Source organism: Oryctolagus cuniculus, chromosome 10 (genome assembly GCF_051225735.1).
Source record: "Oryctolagus cuniculus isolate XC-2025 breed Fujian yellow rabbit chromosome 10, ASM5122573v1, whole genome shotgun sequence".
NCBI classification, from domain to species: Eukaryota; Metazoa; Chordata; class Mammalia; order Lagomorpha; family Leporidae; genus Oryctolagus; species Oryctolagus cuniculus.
In genome coordinates this window covers 31,682,068-31,701,448 of record NC_142876.1, presented here as the reverse complement: position 1 = coordinate 31,701,448, position 19,381 = coordinate 31,682,068, and the positions used below count along the sequence as shown (strand labels likewise).

Here is a 19,381-nt window from a genome sequence, read left to right as displayed (position 1 = left end):
GAGATGATAAAAAGACAAGCGCTGTACAGTTTTTAGATCAATACCTGCCTTCTGAACATGCAGCCACTCTTCAATGTGGCATTCTTCCCACAATTCTATTTCTCCCTAAAATGAAGGCCAGCACTTTGTGCTCAACAAATATAACAAATAACTTATCACCATGTGTCATGATCAAAGTAGTCAGTAATTAACTCATTGAATCAATTAGTTGAGGAAGTTGTCAAAGAAAGATATGAAGCACAAGATAATTCTTAAATTACTAGGGAAATAAAGGAAAGAGCCTCTGTCCATTTCTGTTTCTTACCAATTTCTGCAGCCAGAGAAGAATATCGTCGTGGAACTGAGAATCTTCATTGATTCTCCTGGTGAACATGAATAGGACACTAATGCACTCCTTTAGTTGACACAAGTCAGAAGGAATACTTTCTGTCTGCTTAGAAGCTATAAATTCAAAAAGAGGATTGAATGAGTCCCACACAAATGGTATTGTAGGGAGAACTACTTTAAATGTCTTCAGTTAGAACAAACCAGAAACTATCTTTAAAATACTCAGTTCAGACAAAAATCCAAGGAGATAAGCTGCATCAAAGTATGTGAATTTCTGCTCAAGAGATAAACAAAAATATTTAACTATGAAGAATTCCAAAGCAAAGGAAAATTAACTTTATTGTAGTTTATTATTTTGTTATTCAAAAATCGGCAGATCTCTCTCTGGCCTTTCTCTAACTCTTTGATTAGTTTAGAAAACAAGGGGATTGGGGTTTACTTTAAGGAATTCTAACGTCTCTCCCAAGAATAAAAATTACATAATTCAATAAGCATATTTAATACCTAATATGTAGTAATGGCTAATTTCTTTTTTTTTTAATTTATTTGACAGGTAGTTATAGACAGTGAGAGAGAGAAACAGACAGAAAGGTCTTCCTTCCATTGGTTCTCCCCAAATGGCCACTATGGCCAGTGCTGCGCAGATCCAAAGCCAGGAGCCAGGTGCTTCTCCTGGTCTCCCATGTGGGTGCGGGGGCCCAAGCACTTGGGCCATCCTCCACTGCCCTCCCAGGCCACAGTACAGAGCTGGACTGGAAGACGAGCAACTGGGACTAGAACTCGGCACCCATATGGGATGCCAGCGCTACAGGCAGAGGATTAACCAAGTGAGCCATGGCACCGGCCCAGTAAGGGCTAATTTCTTAAAATTCTAGATAAAAACTTCAAAACATTATATATCCTCTGTTGAATATTAGCACAGTCCAACAAATTGGACACTCAAAAATAAAGCACAACAGACAGGAGATGAAAAGTATCCTCATAATTAGTTTCAGAGTCAAAAACTATTTGGATTCAACTTGGTAACAAAGCACATAAACTAGGACAGCAAGGGACATCAATGCTAGAGAGCAGGCATTCTGGCATCCCACAGAAGCAGAGGGTGACAGCCACGGGGAAGGGAGACCCAGCACTGCTTCCTAGCAACATCATTAAGGTAGGTCTTCATCGTGCACTGAGAGGCAGGTAAAATGGAGGCAAAATGGTCCCTTGCAATAACAATCAGTGTACAAGCAGTTCACCCAGGCTGTACCCCTCAATTCTTTGTTCATTTCAGAGCACAAGAAAGAGTGAGACCTTCATTACTTACATACCTCGGCCTTCCTGATGAATTGCTAAAGATCTCAGAACAGCTGAACTGTTGAGCAATGCATAGATGTAAGACTCCACTTGCAACCTTGAGAGCACAGAGGTGTAAGAGTGAAGGGCCAGGGTCTGGTGGAGGTGCTCAGACTTGGCATCAAATAGTTTCTTCAGCTCTCCCAGGGCATTTTCATTCATCTCTACTCTTTGGTAGCGATGATAGCCAGAAACTTTCACTTGGTCTGCACAGACACCCTACCAATGGACAGAAGGGTGAAATACAAAACTAGTTACTCTTTAACGTAATCAGGCAACAGGCATAAAATGCAGAGGCTCCAGCAGCATCTTCAAAGAGCTTACAATCATGATGAGGGAACAATGCCACTGGGTGAAGAACACCACCAGCAACCATAAGATCACGTGCCAAGGAAATAATGCCAATCATAAATGGGTCACAAGTTAAGAGAAACACTGTTGGGGGATTGGGAATAAGCAGCTTAAGTCACTGCTTGGGATGTCCACATCCCATATCAGAATGTCTGGTTCGAGTCCCAGCTACTCTTTTCTGATCCAGCTTCCTGCTAATGTATACCCTAGGAAGGAGGTAGCAGGTGACAACCCAAAGATGTGAGTCTCTGCCACACAGGTAGGAGATTCAGATTGAATCCCTGACTCCTGACTTAGGCCTGGCCTTGCCCTAGTTGTTTGCAAGCACTTGGAGAATGAATCAGCAAATAGAAGAGATCTCTCCCTGCTACCAAATAAAATGAATTAAAAAAAAAAAAGTTCAAAGAAAAGTAACTTTAGAAAGTCCAGGAATGTCTTCGAAAATGAATCTTGATGTGATTGGAAGGGGGGAGGGAGTGGGAAAGGGGAGGGCTGCGGGTGGAAGGCACGTTATGGGGGAGAAGCCATTGTAATCCATAAGCCGTACTTTGGAAATTTATATTCATTAAATAAAAGTTAAAAAAAAAAAAGAAAGTCCAGGAATATCTCAAAAAATATAAAAAGTCAGGGAGAAGGGGAAGGTGTAAGAAAATAAAGAGCTTGCCCCTAAGACTCAAGATTGATGATCTTTGGTCTGGCACTGTGGTATAGCAGGTAAAGCTACCGCCTGAGGTGCCAGCATCCCATATGGGCGCCCGGTTCAAGTCCTGGCTGCTCACTTCCGATCCAGCTCTCTGCTATGGCCTGGGAAACAGTACAAGATGGCCTAAGTCCTTGGGCCCCTGCACCACTGTGGGAGACCTGGAAGAAGCTCCTGGCTCCTGGGTTTGGATCAGTGCAGCTCCAGCTGTTGTGGCAAATTGGAGAATGAACCCTCTGATGGAAGACCTCTCTCTCTGCCTCTCCTCTCTTTCTGTAACTCTGACTTTCAAATAAATAAATAAATCTTTAAAAAAAATGATTGATGATCTTACCTTCCACTTTAACAACACTGAGGTCAGTATATTCTCTCAATGTCAAGGTACCTCAAAACATCTCTGGACCTATCCTCTTCATCCTTTGTAGTTCTGCTCAAAAGAAATCCCTTTCCTTCCCAACGCTAACTCCTCCAGTTATATTCTTGACTGTAGTATTCCCAAATGTTTCTTTCTCCAAGGATTCCCTATTATCTACACAGAGACATATGGGTTTCCCGATGAACAAGGGTTAGGAATGGGGAATCACGTGTTTCTCCCAATGTCTCCTGTAGGTTGCATTCACTATCAGTAGTGGCCTTCTCTTTCTTGCCATTCCTTCCAGGCCACTATGAAATGACTTCCTTTCCATCACCTTTGCCCCGATAAGGTCACACCTAATGACCGTCCCTATTTCCTCATCTCCTCTCAACCCTGATACTCTCTACCCACTGGATGTTCATGGGATTAGGCTAGTGGCCCATGGCTAAATTTGACCTGCAGAGATGATATATTGGCCTATATTATGATTGTATGTGTTTCACTAGTTGCCAACATTTTCCAATCAGGACACCTCATGTGAAAATCCAGATTGCCAGCTTCTCCTGGAAAATCAAGATGTGGCAACACTGGACCAAGCAATAATCATAGGAACAATCAGCTAGAACTCCAGAGTAGCTATTCCCTCTAGATCAGGCAGGAACTTACCCCTGACCACTGTCCCACTCAGCCTGTTTCACTCTTCCAGGTTAAATGTCTGGGCCCTGTGGGCATTTGACTTTGTGATTCCTGCGCTACTACTCTGGGCTAAGGCAGGGTCAGTATGTGTATACAAACCAGACTCCAGGGCCAGCAGCTCCTCTGCCAAGTTCCCCAGGCTCCTGAAAACTTCACAGCACACTAGTCAAAATACCTGCACAAGCATTTGCTCCTCTTTAAAGTGCCACAGTCGACTTTTCGCATTTTGGCAATCAGACGTCAGAGTAAGGAGCTCAGCTTCAGCCAGCAGCAGTTGCTTTCTACATCGGGAGTAGTTCAAAAGCAGCTCATAAAACTCATGCCTGTCCTGATGAGCCATACTGTCAAATTCTTCCAAATATGACTCAACATTTTCCAGCCAAGAGCCAGGTTCTAAGATTTTTAGCTGCTCCTTAGTAAATGGCACTAGCTCCGGTTGAGATGGGAGTTCTGGGTAGAGTCGCTCGCTACAAAGCAAGGGCTTCACTGCCACTAGAGCTGGCACTTCAGCCGTCTCAGCGGGCAGCTGGGGATACAGTTTCTTCACCCTGGGTGACTGAAAAATGTCAGTAGCTTCACAGGAACTCTGCAAGCGAACATTCTGTAGCACCTCTGAAGGACAGCCCAGGGCTGGTTTGTCTTCTTTCCTATCCTCAGTTTCTCTGACTTGTAAATTTTCCATTTCCTGCTGAATGCAAGAAAAACCAGATTGCAGTGTGCTTTCAGAAGGTCCACACTGCACCAATTTACTTCCCTCTACTTCCGTGAAGTTCCTGGGGGCTTCTGTTTTAGTTCCAACATTGTCTCCGGAGTCAACCTGCAGCTCGCTTGCACTGTCCCTGATGCAGGCTCTGCCCTCTTCCCCTTCCTTTGGAGGCTCCATGTTACACGCCAGGGACCCTTCGCTGCTCAGAGTCAAGGAGGTGAGTGGTATTTCAAACAGTTCACTTTCGCTTTGTCCACTGGCAGCATCGTTCTGGAGGCGCGCATCACTTAACTCCTTCACGTGCTCTCCCCTGACTTTACAAGCAGGAAACGAGATTTCCTGCTCTTTGCAGGTTTTTGGAAGGGAGACTTCATCAGACTCCTCCTTCTGTAGGGTTTCATATTTCTTCTTTTCCTGAAAACAAGATTTATAATGTGAAATAATATAACAATAACTGATGCTTTCGGCATGAGAATTCTGAAACTGTGAAATTCTAAATGCTATCATTTAACAAATGGAATCTAAATGCAGGAAGCAATGTGTTTCACATATAGTATCATCTAATTTTGAGAATGTTCAATTTGGAGATTCACTAGTCTAATTTTTACAGAAAAATACCACAGTAAGCAACAACTTACATTTCAAAACTGGAAGAGGAAAGTTCACTCAAAACTCAAGCAGAGGGGCCAGTGCTGTGGCGCAGTGGGTTAACGCCCTGGCCTGAAGTGCCAGCATCCCATATGGGTGCCGGTCCTAGTCCTGGCTGCTCCTCTTCCAATCCAGCTCTCTGCTGTGGCCTGGGAAAGCAGTGGAAGATGGCCCAAATCTCTGGGCCCCTGCACCCATGTGGGAAACTAGGAGGAGGCTCCTGGCTCCTGGCTTCAGATTGGCGCAGTTCCAGCCGTTGCGGCCATCTGGGGAGTAAACCAGCGGATGAAGGGCCTCTCTCTCTCTCTCTACCTCTCCTCTCTGTATAATTCTGACTTTCAAATAAATAAATAAATGTTAAAAAAAAAAAAAAAAAACTCAAGCAGAAGATGCTGGGACAACTTGCCCAGCAAATCAACTACAGGATTGGATTACAACCTACAGAACAAAATAAATGCCCATGAGTTATAAACACCCACAACATAAATAACTACCTAAGTAAATTAAATGGGCAAGAAGTGATAACTCTTCCACACAGAAGAATTCCAATTAATAAATATAGATGGAATAGGAAGCAGAGAAAATCACTGCTACAACATCATGGTAGTAACTGCTGCAGCCAATCTGATGGAAGCTAAAATGAGAGTTTAAACAGAAACAGAGCCTAGCCTCAAAGTGTTTTCTCCCAAATACTTAGCACTTACAAAGGAGAAAATAGTCAAGTTTCAGCATAGAATCCTGGCAGACCAAACCCTACCAAGTGATCAAGGTATCATCACCAGGAATTCATGTTGACAGCAGATGACCAGACAGGATATTCCTAGAAGGCCTATCACCTCGGCAGTGTCCTTCCCAACAATACAACCCCAATCTAACCAGGAGAAAACATGACAAAAATCAAACTCCAGGAAAGTACACAAAATAACTGAGGTGAAAGTAAAGGCAAGAGAGAGAAATTGTCCAAGATTAGAGGAGACCTCAGAAGTGTGACAACCAAGTACAAGGTGAAATCTTATATTGGATCCTGGATCCTGCAACAGAACAAGGACCCTAGTAGAAACTGTTGAAATCCAAATGAGGTCTACATTTTATTGTTTTTTAAAGATTTATTTATTTATTTGAAAGAGCTACAGAGGTAGAGAGAGAGATATCTTGGATCTGCTGGTTCACTCCACAAATGGACGCCATAGCCAGGGGTGGGCCAGGCTAAAGCCAGGAGCCAGGAGCTTCATCCAAGTCTCCCATGTGAGTACAGGGGCCCAAACATTTGGGTCATCTTCCACTGCTTTCCCAGGCACATGAGAAGGAAGCTGGATCAGAAGTAGAGCAGCTGGTACTCGAACCAGTGCCCATATAGGATGCCAGCACAGCAGGCAGTAGCTTAACCCACTACATCACAACACCAGCCCTGAGGTCTACATTTTAGTTACCAGCACTATTCCAATGCCAATTACTTGGGTTTGATAAATGCTGCAGGTCACAAAATATAAGGATACATAAAATGAAAACTGCTATGGCTTGGTATGGTTTCACTGTGCAGCAACACCTCCCCTGCCACTACGTCCTCCAAGGCCTCACATGTTGAAAATTTAACTGCTATTGCAAGGTATTAAGAGGAGGAAAATTTAACCTGACCATGGTGTTCAGTGTTAGGGCCTTCAGGAAGTGACCAGGGTTAGATAAAGCCATCAAGGAGGAGCCCCAATGACTGAACACTGGTGGCTACAAAAGCAGAGAGAGACCAGAGTTTGGATATCTAGCTTCACATACACACACATTCATGCACATGCTCTGTCTCCTGCCATGTGACACCCTGTGCCACTTTGGAACTCTGGGAACTAAAAGGTCATTGCAGGGGCTGGCATTATAGCACAGCAGACTAAGCCACTGCCTGTAACACAAGCATCCCACATGAGCACGGTCTAAGCCCTGACTGCTCCATTTCCGATCCAGCTCCACGTGACTGCACTTGGGAAAGCAGCAAAAGATAGACCAAGTCCTTAGGACCCTGTGCCCATGTAGGAGACCCAGATGGAGTTCCAGGCTCCTGGCTTCAGCCTGGCCCACCCCCAGTCATCACAGCCATTTGGGAAGTGAACCATCAGATGAAGATCCTGCTTTCCACTGCCCCACCACCAACCCCCAGCTCTTTCTCTTTCCCTCTCTCTCTCTGTAACTCTGCCTTTCAAATAAATAAAATCTTTAATAGTTTTTATTTATTTGTTTTAAAGGCAGAGTTACAGAAAGGCAGAGGCAGAGAGACAGAGAGGTCTTCCATCTGCTGGTTCACTCCCAAGATGGCCACAACAGCTGGGGTTGAGTCAATACAAAGCCAGGAGCCAGGAGCTTCTTCCGGGTCTCCCACGCGGATCCAGGGGCCCAAGGACTTGGACCATCTCCTACTGCTTTCCCAGGCCATAGCAGCAGCTGGATCAGAAGTGGAGCAGCTGGGACTCAAACCGGCACCCATATGGGATGCCAGCACTGCAGGCGGCAGCTTTAACCGTTATGCCACAGTGCCAGCACCTATTATTTTTTTTTAAGACAGATTCATTTATTTAAAAGGCAGAGTACAGAAAGGGAGAGTCAGAGAGAGACAGAGATCTTCCATCTGCTGGTTCACTCTCCAAATGGCTGCATCAGAAGGTGCTGGGCAGGGCTAAAGCCAGGAGCCAAGAGCTTCATCTGGTCTTCCACGCCAGGGCAGGGGCCCAAGCACTTGAGCTATCTTCCACTGCTTTCTCAGGTGTATCAGCAGGGAGCTGTATGGGAAGTGGAGCAGCTGATGCGCATATGAGATGCTGGCACTGCAGGCAGCGATTTAACCCGCTACACCATAGTGCCAACCCCAAAGAGACTTACTTTGGCTCACAGTTCTGGAGGTCCAAGGTTGAAGGGCTGTATCTGTGAGGATTTTTTTTTTTTTTTTAAAGAACCTCTTGGCTCCTGGCTTCAGATCAGCTCAGCTCTGACTGAGCAGCCATTTGGGGAGTGAACCAGCAGTTGGAAGACCTTTCTCTCTCTCTCTACCTCTCTCTGTAACTCTGTATTTCAAATAAATAAAATACCTCAGGGCTGGTGCCGTGGCATAGTGGGTAAAGCCACTGTCTGCTGTGCCAGCATCCCATATGAGCACTGGTTCATGTTCCAGCTGCTCCACTCCCTATTCAGCTCTCTGCTAATGGCCAGGGAAAGCAGCAGAAGATGGCCCAAGTTCTTGAGCCCCTGCACCCACATGGGAGACCCAGAAGCTCCTAGTTCCGGGCTTCAGATGGCTCAGCCCCAGCTGTTGTGGCCATTTGTGGAGTGAACCAGCAGATGGAAGACCTTTCTACCTCTCTACCTCTCTGTCTCTCTCTTTCTCTTTCTCTTTCTCTCTTCCTCCCTCCCTCTTCCTCTCTGTAACTCTGCCTTTCAAATAAATCAATCAATCTTTAATTTAAAAAATACCTCAAGCATTAACACACAAACTAGATACTGAAGAAAGCTGGGTTGAATAATAAAAAAAAATGGAAAAATTATTTAAATAACATTCAAACAAACTAAAAATCTGATTGAAATCACTCAAATACCTTCTCTTTATTATGATATTTTAAGGAAGGTTGTCAGTGATTTTGCCTTATTCTGCTCCTAATGTCCAGCAAACAAAAAGTGACAGATTAAAAGAGTGGGGCCTTCATATGTTAAGAAGCAAAGATCAACATTCCTTAAGTGGAATTTTGAGGTCACCTTGCTGAAATGAACATGGCTGCCAAACTGCAAATGGTAATGATTCAAGGAACCAGAGACCCTTCCAAAAGTATTTCCATCCACACTATGAACTGTGGGTATCAGATTCGGAAGCCAGCCACATAGTGCGCAGCTAATACAAATCACTCGCTGTGATAAACAGGTTTTTTACACTGAGAGGTCAGAAAGGAATAGTTAGGAGGAAAAATGTTTGCTAGAGTGAGAGAAATGTGGGAATGCTGGTGAGGGCAGAGGTGAAATTTTAGTTAGTTTAACAATCATTAAATGAAATCGAGAATACTTGCATCAACATTAGCATAAAAAGAACAAAGTACATAGGGATAAATTAAGCAAAAGAAGTATAAAGGTTGTACTCTAAAATTACAAAACATTAACTGAAAAAAATTAAAGGTGATCAAATACATGGAAGGACATTCCATGTCTTTCACAATCTTAAGATAATAAACACAACACCATCTCTAGCAAAATCCCAGTTGCCTTTTTTGTAGAAATTGAAAAGCTGATCTTTAAATTCATATGGAAAAATAAGGGACCCAGAACAGCCAAAAAAAAAAAAAAAAAAAAAAACTTGAAAAAGTTGAAAAAGGTCACACATTGCACTTTCAAAATCTGCTACAAAGCTGCAATAATAAAGACAAAAAAGTGTTATCATACGGATAGACAAATTAACCAACAGAACAGAGAATCCAGAAATAAAATCCTAGCATTTACAGTCAACCAATTTTGACAAAAGTGCCAAGACAAGTCAATGGGAAAGAAATCACCTTTTCAACAAATGGTGCTGGAACAAGTGGATACCCTAATGCAAAACCCCATGGGAGACCAGGATAAGTACCTGGCTCCTGCCATCGGATCAGCGCAGTGCGCCGGCTGCAGCGCGCCGGCCGCGGTGGCCATTGGAGGGTGAACCAACGGCAAAAGGAAGACCTTTCTCTCTGTCTCTCTCTCTCTCACTGTCCACTCTGCCTGTCAAAAATTAAAAAAAATAAAATAAAATAATAAAAAAAAAGAATGAACTTAGACACCAGCCCTCTAACTGCAGCCTCATTCAATATACAAACATAAACTCCAAAAGGATGATAGACTGACTATGGAAAAGCTACTAAAACAGAAGAGTAAATCCTACTACTTTGATTTGGGCAAAGCCTTCTTAGATGTGACACCAAAAGCAAAAGTGACAAAAGGAGAAAAATAATAAATTGGACTTCATCAAAGTAAACCTTTTTGTGCTACACACTTGAAACTACCAAGAAAGTGAAAAGACGGCCCCAGGGAACTAAAGAAAATATTTTCAAACCAGATATAACAGGCTTATATCTAGCATATACAAGAACTCTTACAACTCAATAATAAAAGATAGACAATTCAACTTTAAAATAGGCAAAAGATCTCAACATTTCTCCAGAGATACACAAATGGCACATGAAAAGATGCTCAATGTATTAGCCACTAGAGAAATGCAAATCAAAGCCAGAATCAGCTACCACATCACAAAAATCACATCACATCCACTAGGGTGAGTACTTTAAAAGACAAATAGTGTCTGAGGACCTACAGTTAGAACCTTCATCCGCTGCCCATAGAATGAATTTAACAAGAGGCAGCCACGATGGAATTCCAGGTTGCAATGGCTGCACAACTCCATAATGGTACCAACAGTGAACTGTACACTTTAACCAGGCCAACTGTATAGTGTGCAGGGTCTTCAAAAAGTTCTTGGGAAAGAAGTATTATTAAAAAAAAAAAAGCATGAATTTCAAAAAAATTTTGCACCAAAATGATCTTTTCATTCCTTTTGAGGTCTCCCATCTGTGAATTATAGCTCAATAAATCGGTTAAAAACAAAGACTAAAAGAATTTCCTGAGTAAGAACTGAATGAAAAGTAAAGCAAAAGTAAAGCAGCAGGAAGTGAGAGTGTCACAGAGAACGGGGAGGGGGGGGTGGACTGGTTTCTTTTCTAAGCTTTAAGAAACTCTGGGATGTTACCTGGGAGAGAGACCAAGAAAGCAGGGAGCTGGCGGTAATCAGGATGGACCACATGATCCTGACTTGGCAACCACCATACACCCCCTCCCACACGCCATCCCAAGGCTTCTTCCCCAGCCCCTGGGTAGTTTATTAATTTCTTTTAAAAAATGAGGCCTCAGTATTTGTTGTTGTTGTTTTCTTGTATTTACTGAGACAAATGTCAGCTCCTATCTGCTGGCCCACTCTCCAAATATCCAAAATGACCAAGGCGAGCTCAGAACTCCGAAGTGGAAGACAGGGACCCAACTACCTGAGCCATCGCCTACTGCCTCCCAAGGTGCACATTAGCAGGAAACCGGAATTGGGAGCTGAAGCCAGGAATCTAATCCTGAGCATTGCAAAGTGGGACAGGAGCTTCCCAACTAGTGGCTAACCACTAAACCAAACGCTCTCCCTCCCCTCAAGACGCTCTTGACCTGTCTTTGTCCCGCTCACCACTTCACCCTCGTGAAGCTGCCTCGTCCCATGCCAGGACTGCTCACGCAGCCTCAAATGCTTTCCTCCCACCAGCTACTACTCCCTAACTTGCTCGCCTACACCCTACCGGACTCCCAGGAGTTACTGTCAGCAGCAGCTAAAATGGTTCAATAACCAATTGAAGAGACATTTTTTACCCTCCAGGAAGAACACAAAAGCCTTCGTGCAGGCTTTTATTTCCTCTGCAGGTGGTGGATTTCTCTTCTCTCCACCTTTGCCTTTGTTAGAGACGTTAGGACCAAAGAAGGAATTAACTGGGGGTGGGGAAAAGGGAGAGAAGAGCTGCTGCTTTGATTTCAAGAATGGACTGGCCAAGCCAAAGGAGGCAGGGGCAGGCGGGAAGGGCAAGTGCAGCAAGCACAACTGTGAGAGCGAGGGACGCAGACCTGGCCTGGCTGCCTCAGACCCCTGCGGTAGGGACAGGCCCTTGGGGGTGCACACAGGAAGACAGGGGTTTGCAACGCCGGGGACTCAGCAGCAGGGCTGAGGGCTCCCGGGGCTCACTTCACTTCCTCAAACCCCAGGGAGGGAACCAGGTCCTGAACAGTCTCCAAGCCTCCAGCCTCTGAGGCACCACCAGCATCCTCACCACCATCATAATCTAAACACCACAAAAACAGTCCCGGCCATCCACTTAATGGAAGACTGGCTCGAGAACTCAGTGATGATCCTGTCCCAGCACAAACCTTTCCCGACAGCTTCCCTCTGAACTCCTGTGACAGGTACCTGTCACGCGGCCCTCACCACGCACTACCTCCACAGTTATTTACCTTTATGCTCTATCTCCCCAAACAGGCCACAAGCATTGCGAGAGCAAGGACTATCACTTATACTTCTCTGGAGCTGATCTGCCTCTAATTTTCACCATTGAGTTCAAAAAATGCTTCTTGAGATAAAAATGATGACCTATAATTCGCAAGAATTGAGTACCAACTACACGTTGAACTCTGTCCCAGGTACTGGAATTCTAAGATGAAGAAATTATGGAACTAGCCAAGAAATATGTATACTTACCACATGCTCTACATTTGGAAGTTTGTCATTATATGCTTCTCAGAAAGCAGAGGGACAAATCCAATGAATTCAGGAGAAATAAAATTCTTATAACAAAGTCTGAATCCATTCTTATTCTTAAAATGTGTAATTCCATTTCACTTACAATTTTTCTAAAAAGCCAACTTTTAATTACTTTGTCTTCTTCAGTTAAGATAAAGATTCAGGAGGAGACATTTTGTGTATATATATATATGTGTGTGTGTGCGTATATATTTATATATGTGTGTGTGTGTATATATATGTGTATATATATATATATAATCATTACAGACCACAAAATACAACTCAAACAATTCCATTGATAGAGCCACATGTGCAAAAGTTAGTGCTTACATAATTTTATGCTAACCCATTTCTTACAACTAAAAATTAAGATTAAGAAGAATCTATATTTCTTCATTTTTGATCTCCACATAAGTTACATAGAGGTATAGAATCAATTTTAGAAATATTCAACAGGAGGGAAAATAATCAAGAAATTACACAGAAATGGAAGAATTGATGAAAAGCACAGAAAGACACTTAACCACACTATGTAGAGGACTGGGGTATAGGAAAAAACCTAATGAAGAACACAACAAATGATCAACAACAGTTCATAGAAGTGCATTCTGGGCATTTCATTTCTTGGCTGTCAATTTTTGCATCATGTACTTATATGTATACATTCAATAAGCAATAAGAAAAAAGTCATCACAAAGTAAGCAATCATTTTTTAAAAAAGTAATTTTGGGGGGCCGGCACTCTGTCGCAGTAAGCTAAGTCTCTGCCTGCGGTGCCAGCATCCCACATGGGTGCAGGTTTGAGTCCCAGCTGCTCCTTCTGATCCAGATCTCAGCTAACGGCCTGGGAAAGCAGTGAAGATGGCCCAAGTCGTTGGGCCCCTGCATCCATGGGGAAGACCCAGAGGAAGCTCCTGGCCCCTGGCTTTGGACCAACTCAGCTGTGGCCATTGTGGTCATTTGGAGAATGAACTAGCAGATCAAAGAACTTTCTCTCTGTCTCCCCCTCTCTGTCGGTAACTGTCTCTCAAATAAATAAATATAATTTTTTTTAAAAATTAAGCAATTTTTAAGTTCTGAAAAACAAGTGAGAAGTTTCATTACTTTTTCTTTCTCTGTGAACTCTCACTAAGTAAAATTAAAACTTCTTTCCTTCCTTAAAAATAATGATGAGGCATTTTTTCATCAAGGATGGTTCCATTTCATACCTTTCATAGGATACTTATCACTGGATTACCCTAAAGGCAAGGTCTGCTTATCATTCATGTCTGATCCCTGCGTTTACCATGATGCCTGGCACAGAACAGATAAAATGGGAGTAGGACTCACTGGTATAAACATCAGACCACATGCTCCCTGGGAAGTTCCACCAGCTCTTCCTGGGAGATGCAAGAATGCTACCCAGGTAGGAAGGTTCGGGGGCAATGGTCTCTGCTATGACTACAACTTCATGGCTGTCACTGCTCTGGTGCTGCTCTTAGCAACCTTACTGCATGTATCAGCAGCATTTTGCTTCCTAGATCTCTCCCTTCTCCTTCCTACACTTCTTCAATCAGCTTCTAGGACACTACACTCTCGGTGAAGGACACTGGGAGTGCATCCCAACCCGTCCTTCCCACAGTCCTTCACTGCTTCCGTCTCTTCTCCTCAACCTGTTAAAACTGGGTTGTCCCTGAGTTCACCTGTCACCCTTTTTAAATTATACTCATCCCCAAAGTGACCTAATTCCATTTCTGGCACTAAATATCATTTATATGTAAATGATTCCCAAATCTTTATCTCCAGTTTCAAGCTCTCTCAAAATCTAGATTCACAAACTCACCCTATCCCACATCTCCATGTGAACGTCTAACGGACACTTCAAAATCAAGACGTTCAAAATCGAACTCCTGATCGTCTCCCAAAAACTTGCCCCGCCTCCCCACTGCTCCATCGCAGGAGTCTTCCTTGACCGCGTTCTCTCATTCCGCTGCCAAATCTTGGCAAATCCTCTTGGCTCTCAAACTTCAAACACTTCTCTCCACCCTCATTCACACAACTTTGGGGCAACCCACATCACTCTTGCCTGGACTCTCGCGACAGTCGCTTAGGTCGTCTCTGTTCTACTCTTGGCCCCTATCCATTCTCAGCAAAGCACCACAACCCATTAAATCCCAGGGTTTCTTCAAAACCCTAAGGTTATGCAGTATATTACTGAGAGTAAAAGCTAGTTATTACCTCTACGTGACCTGGCCTGTGCTATTTTGCTTTCTTACTCTCCCTCACTCACTCCACCCTAACCATCCTGCCTCCTTGTAGTTCCTAGAGCAGGACATGCATGGGACTGCCTTAGATCCTTCTGCCTGGAACACTTCTCCCCAGTACCCACAGGGCCAACTCCCTCATCTTTTTCATGCCTTTCCTTAAATGCCACCTTTAATAAGCATTACCCCAACCACCTAAATAAAAAAGGAACAATCATGATGTGGGTGAGGCAGGGAGTCAGAAAGGGATTTAAAAAAAAAAAAAAAAGAAAGAAAGAAAGAAAAAGAACTGCTAATACCCAAGCCATGTGCACCACCCAAATCCCATGGTCTTTCATGTCAGTTCAACATGGCTGAAAGCCTGGCACACCCACTCTTCATCATGCAGCTAAGCCTCACTTTCTATCATGCTCCACACGCCATGACGCCTGGAGACCACCACTTGTGTTGCAGCCCCACCCCAAATCTTTGTCTCCTTTGGATCTTCAACAACCAGGCCCTTGCCCTGAATGCCCCCCTAACTCTAAAAGGATGACTCTTGCCTTGGGGGGGGGGGGGGGGCAATTTTCTCTCTTGAGGGTTCTCATACTCCTGAGTGTACTATCATTTTGCCTCTCAGTAAATCTTGTTCTTCTATTCACCCCTACCCAGTTACATTCTTACATGCAGGAAGACAAGAACCTGGACTAGGTCTAGCTGGGGCGCTCTCTGAGCCAAGCCAGGAATGGTTTCTGGGACACGCTGGGGGATCAGTGAGCGTTTAATAGACAGATGCTGGGAGGCACAAAAGCATCTAAATACCATACAGCATCCCTCAACTTCACTCCAGTAACCACCAAGGCAGGTAGGGACTAGAGGCGGAAATCAATCATTTAGGCCACGAACAAGAAGGGATTGGTGGGGGTGCTGTGGCACAGCAGGTAAAGCTATCATCTGAGGTGCCTGTATCCCATATGGTCAGCTCTGGCCATTGAGGTCTCTTGGGAGTCAACCAGTGGAATGGAAAACCTCTCTCTCTGGCTCTACCTCTCTCTGTAACTGTCTTTCAAACAAATAAAATAAATTCTTTTTTTTTTAAAAAAAGGAACCTACTCTTTTTAACTCATAATTTACCAGGATTAAGGAAGTCAGGGTCCTCAAAGAATATACCAGAATGAAAATTAGGTGTTAAGCACTAGACACCTCACCATGGCCCAGCAACATGAGATCATGTATCAGATAATTAACACTGAGGAATGTAGGTCAGCTGCTGGGTCACATCCAGAAGCCACGTAAACTGTCTGCAGGCAACAGCACATGACGCTAGCTACTTCCTGAACTAAGCCACAGAATCACTGCAAGACTCAGTAAATAGTCACCCAATTGCATCAGGCAGCAAAGTGTCATTAACGCTCAACAGTACACACTGAGAAATGCATCTATTTACCCTTAAAAGAATTAATTTTCTAGACTGACAGGTATGAGAGTCTTGCTGGCGTTGTGGACTTTTTCTATTCGTTTTCTCAAGCTTGTCAGGGCATACTTAGTAGAGCAAATTCTTCGGTATGACAAAGTTTGGGAATACACTTCAATACTGGCACTTATTTCTGCATTTCAACAAACACAATCAAACAAGACAAGCCCTATCCCTTGGTGAGCTCACAATCAGGAGAAGCGCAATGCTGCCAAGGTAACTAACTCAGTGAAGTGAGGGACCCAGAATGTGCCGAGTGTTACTGGAGGGGTTGAGGATGGAAAACTTTATGGCTTGAGCTGAGACCTCACGAATGGGCAAGTTAAACCCTAGGTGAAAGGGGGCAGGAAGTCACGTCAGCGTAGAGGAATCAGCATGTGCAAAGGCCCGGCAGCAGGGAAGGAGAGGGGCTGGCACGTGGCACAGCGGGTTAGATACCGCAGCCCATATGAGCACTAGTTCAAATTCCTGCAGCTCCAGTCCCCATCTGATTCCCTGCTAACGCACCTGGAAAAGTAGCAGACGATGGCCCAACTACTTGGGTCCCTGCTCCCATGTGGAAGACCTGGATGGAGTTCCAGGCTCCTGCCTCAGGCTTGGCCCGGCCCAGGCCACTGCAGCTATTTGGGGAATAAACAGTAGACTGAAGTGTTCGCTCGCTCTCTTTCCTTCTCTTTCTCTTCTGCAACTATCTTTCAAGTAAATGTTTTTCTAAAAATTGTTTTAAAAAAGAAGGAGCGAGCAGTGGTAGAACTGAGGCTACGGAGAAAGGCTGAGCTCAGATCACTTGGGACCCTTACTCCGTGCTTCAGACTCTAGCCTCTAGGAGAAACCTGGGAAGGATTCGAGAGGAGTAACATCAAGACAGCTTTGTGTTTAAAAATACCAATCCAGCTCCAGTGTAGAAAATGGGCAGCAGATCAGTTTAGCAGAAATTCTCCTTGGAAGAAGATCAGAGTAGTGCAGGAAGAGGAAAATGGGCAGAATTAAAAGAATATTTAGAATACAATTAGCAAGACTTAGTGACTGATTAGATCTGGAGGGTAAGAAACGTGAGGATTTGGGGTTTTACCAAATGTCCCCAACATGAAGACCTCTTTACAAACTCGAACAGATCAAAATAAACGAATGTATGTTTGTACAGGGAAGTTGCCTGAACCTCGTCAATAAAATAAGCAGTTGCCTTGTCATAATGCATTTCAAAGTTTCAGCTTTTTCATTTTTTAATTCAAAAAGCCTGCTTTAAGTAAGTGGAGAAAGAATCCTCTTAACTGTTTTTTAGCATTATGGCATTGTATTTATAGAAACACATACTTCTCTATAGACATAGGAAGTCATTATTAAGCTACTGGATTGAGTCGGTATTTCTTGCTTTAACCTGATTTCTCTCGCTAACTGAGTGACGTTGGGCTATCATCTAAGACCTCTAGGCATCTGTTTCATCATTTATTTGGGGAGAGGGGAACCAGGGATTGCCACTGAAGATTCTGCTCTTTAGCGATGATGAGTTTTTATGTGCACGAGTGTATTCTAGGTTCAGGGATTTCATGCATGGCTACCTCATGACTTTTTTTCTTACTCCTATGCCTGGATAGTCCTTTATCACACTAACTTAATGCAAAAGTATTTCTCTTAAAAATGTTCCTGTAATTAGGTATCAAAACGACCACCGGAGCAGCTCCTCACAGACCTGGGAACACTGATGTGCCTAACTCCGTAAGTCTTATTTTTAAAAGGCATAATGAAAGGGAGCCACGTAAGCCACTCACAGTTCATTAAATATGGTACTTATGAAAACCAGCCTCCTGTAAAAGCCCTGTTTCCAGGGGAAATTCAGACTATGGGAACACTTTTAAGTTACATCGGCTGTCGAACATCGACCACTTCTACTAAGAAAAATTCATTGTAACACCATCTTTATTATTTCCTTAATGTAAATTCTGTCTCGGGTTGAGACAAAATTAATCTAGACAGATTCTATCGGGCCATCTTGGGGCCTCATTTAATCTATTCACTGCAAAAAAGCCTACAAGAACTACATGCAAATCCAGACTGCACCCAACGACAAAACAAATCAACATAAAACACACTAAAACTACAAGCCGGCTAACCTAGAAACCCCAGATAATTCACCTATGTCCCGTCCTGGGTTAATGTCTAGACATTCGTGCCCCACCATAAACCAGCCTACACCTGTCGCTATCCACGAAGCTCCGTCAAAGGATACCGTCTCCACGTGGAGGACAGGACCCTCCCTCTTTATACACGGAGGGACTGAAAAACGAAGAGGGTCAACGATGGGGATGGAGAGAACGCCGCTTCCGGCAGGAAACCAGACCCCGGGGAGAAACCCAAGAGCCCGGCGAAGTCAATCAAGGAGGAGGCGGGAAACAGGGGCGCCTGTCAACGACTGGCAGCGGGCGTGGGGCAGGAACGCAGCGGCACGGCCGGGGGCAGTGGCTGGAGGTACCCAATCCTGGAAGGTGGCGCAGGGGAGGCACGGGACTCGCGGGACGCGAGCAGAGCTGGCTGCAGCGGGCGACGACTGAAAGCGGGAGCAGAGCGCACTCGGCAGGGCTTCGGCGGGGTCTGGGGGGACGCCTCACCTTGGTTTTTGTGCGGCTGGCCTTGGCCTTGGCCCGGCGCTGGGGCCTCACCGCCTCGGCCATAGACGCTACAGTGGCGCCGTCGCCGCTTGTTTTGGTCAAAACCCAGCGCTTCACGCAACCTGCCCAGTTCCGGCCTCCGGCTGTCACATGACCGACTCCCCACCACTCCCACAGAAGAGGCGGCATCTCCGGCCGCTACGGGCCGCAACGCAGGACAAACTGCGCCGAGACGCGTTCGCGGCGGCAGAGGGCGGCCCTGCCCCTTCCTGGAGCCCAGGCTCCGCCCTCCTGCGGCAGAGCGAGCTTAGCCTTGGACTTCGGGGCTCAGGGGAGCGCGCTGGGCCTATGGGGTTTACGGCTGTCCAGGGTGACGGGTGCCCCCCCCCGCCTACGGCGCTCCTACTCCGCGCCCACGTGGGCTTGAAGGAGGGCGGGGAGCGGCTTGGGAACCCTCCTGGATCCTTAGATAACCACATCCCATCAGTTCGCCTGCGTCTCTGCGCTGCGACCCAGGAGAGAACCTTGATGTCCACCGGGGTGTGCACTAAAGCTTCGTCTTTCGCCATGGGCAATGTCATGACGCTGGGGGCAGGTGCAGTGGCGGCCGGTGGGCAGTTGTAAATCGTCGGTGCTACATATAT

General features: G+C 44.9%; 1 protein-coding gene across 5 annotated transcripts in view; it reads right to left on the bottom strand.

Moving 5' to 3' along the window:
• The window catches only part of EPG5 (ectopic P-granules 5 autophagy tethering factor), a 110,979-nt gene extending 91,986 nt beyond the window's left edge, over window positions 1–18,993 (bottom strand). For 2 of the 5 annotated variants that reach the window (XM_070050250.2, XM_070050251.2), the window contains exons 1-4: window positions 18,738–18,986; window positions 3,943–4,887; window positions 1,641–1,884; window positions 305–441 (exon numbers count right to left, since the gene is read on the bottom strand). In XM_070050250.2, coding sequence (XP_069906351.2) covers window positions 305–441; window positions 1,641–1,884; window positions 3,943–4,887; window positions 18,738–18,926 — 1,515 coding nt within the window. In that variant the 5' untranslated portion in view covers window positions 18,927–18,986. Of the gene's footprint in view, window positions 1–304; window positions 442–1,640; window positions 1,885–3,942; window positions 4,888–18,737 lie in introns of all 5 variants that reach the window. The other 3 variants (XR_016214043.1, XR_016214042.1, XM_089305196.1) reach the window with 3 other exon arrangements.
• Between the last annotated feature and the right edge of the window lie 388 nt (window positions 18,994–19,381).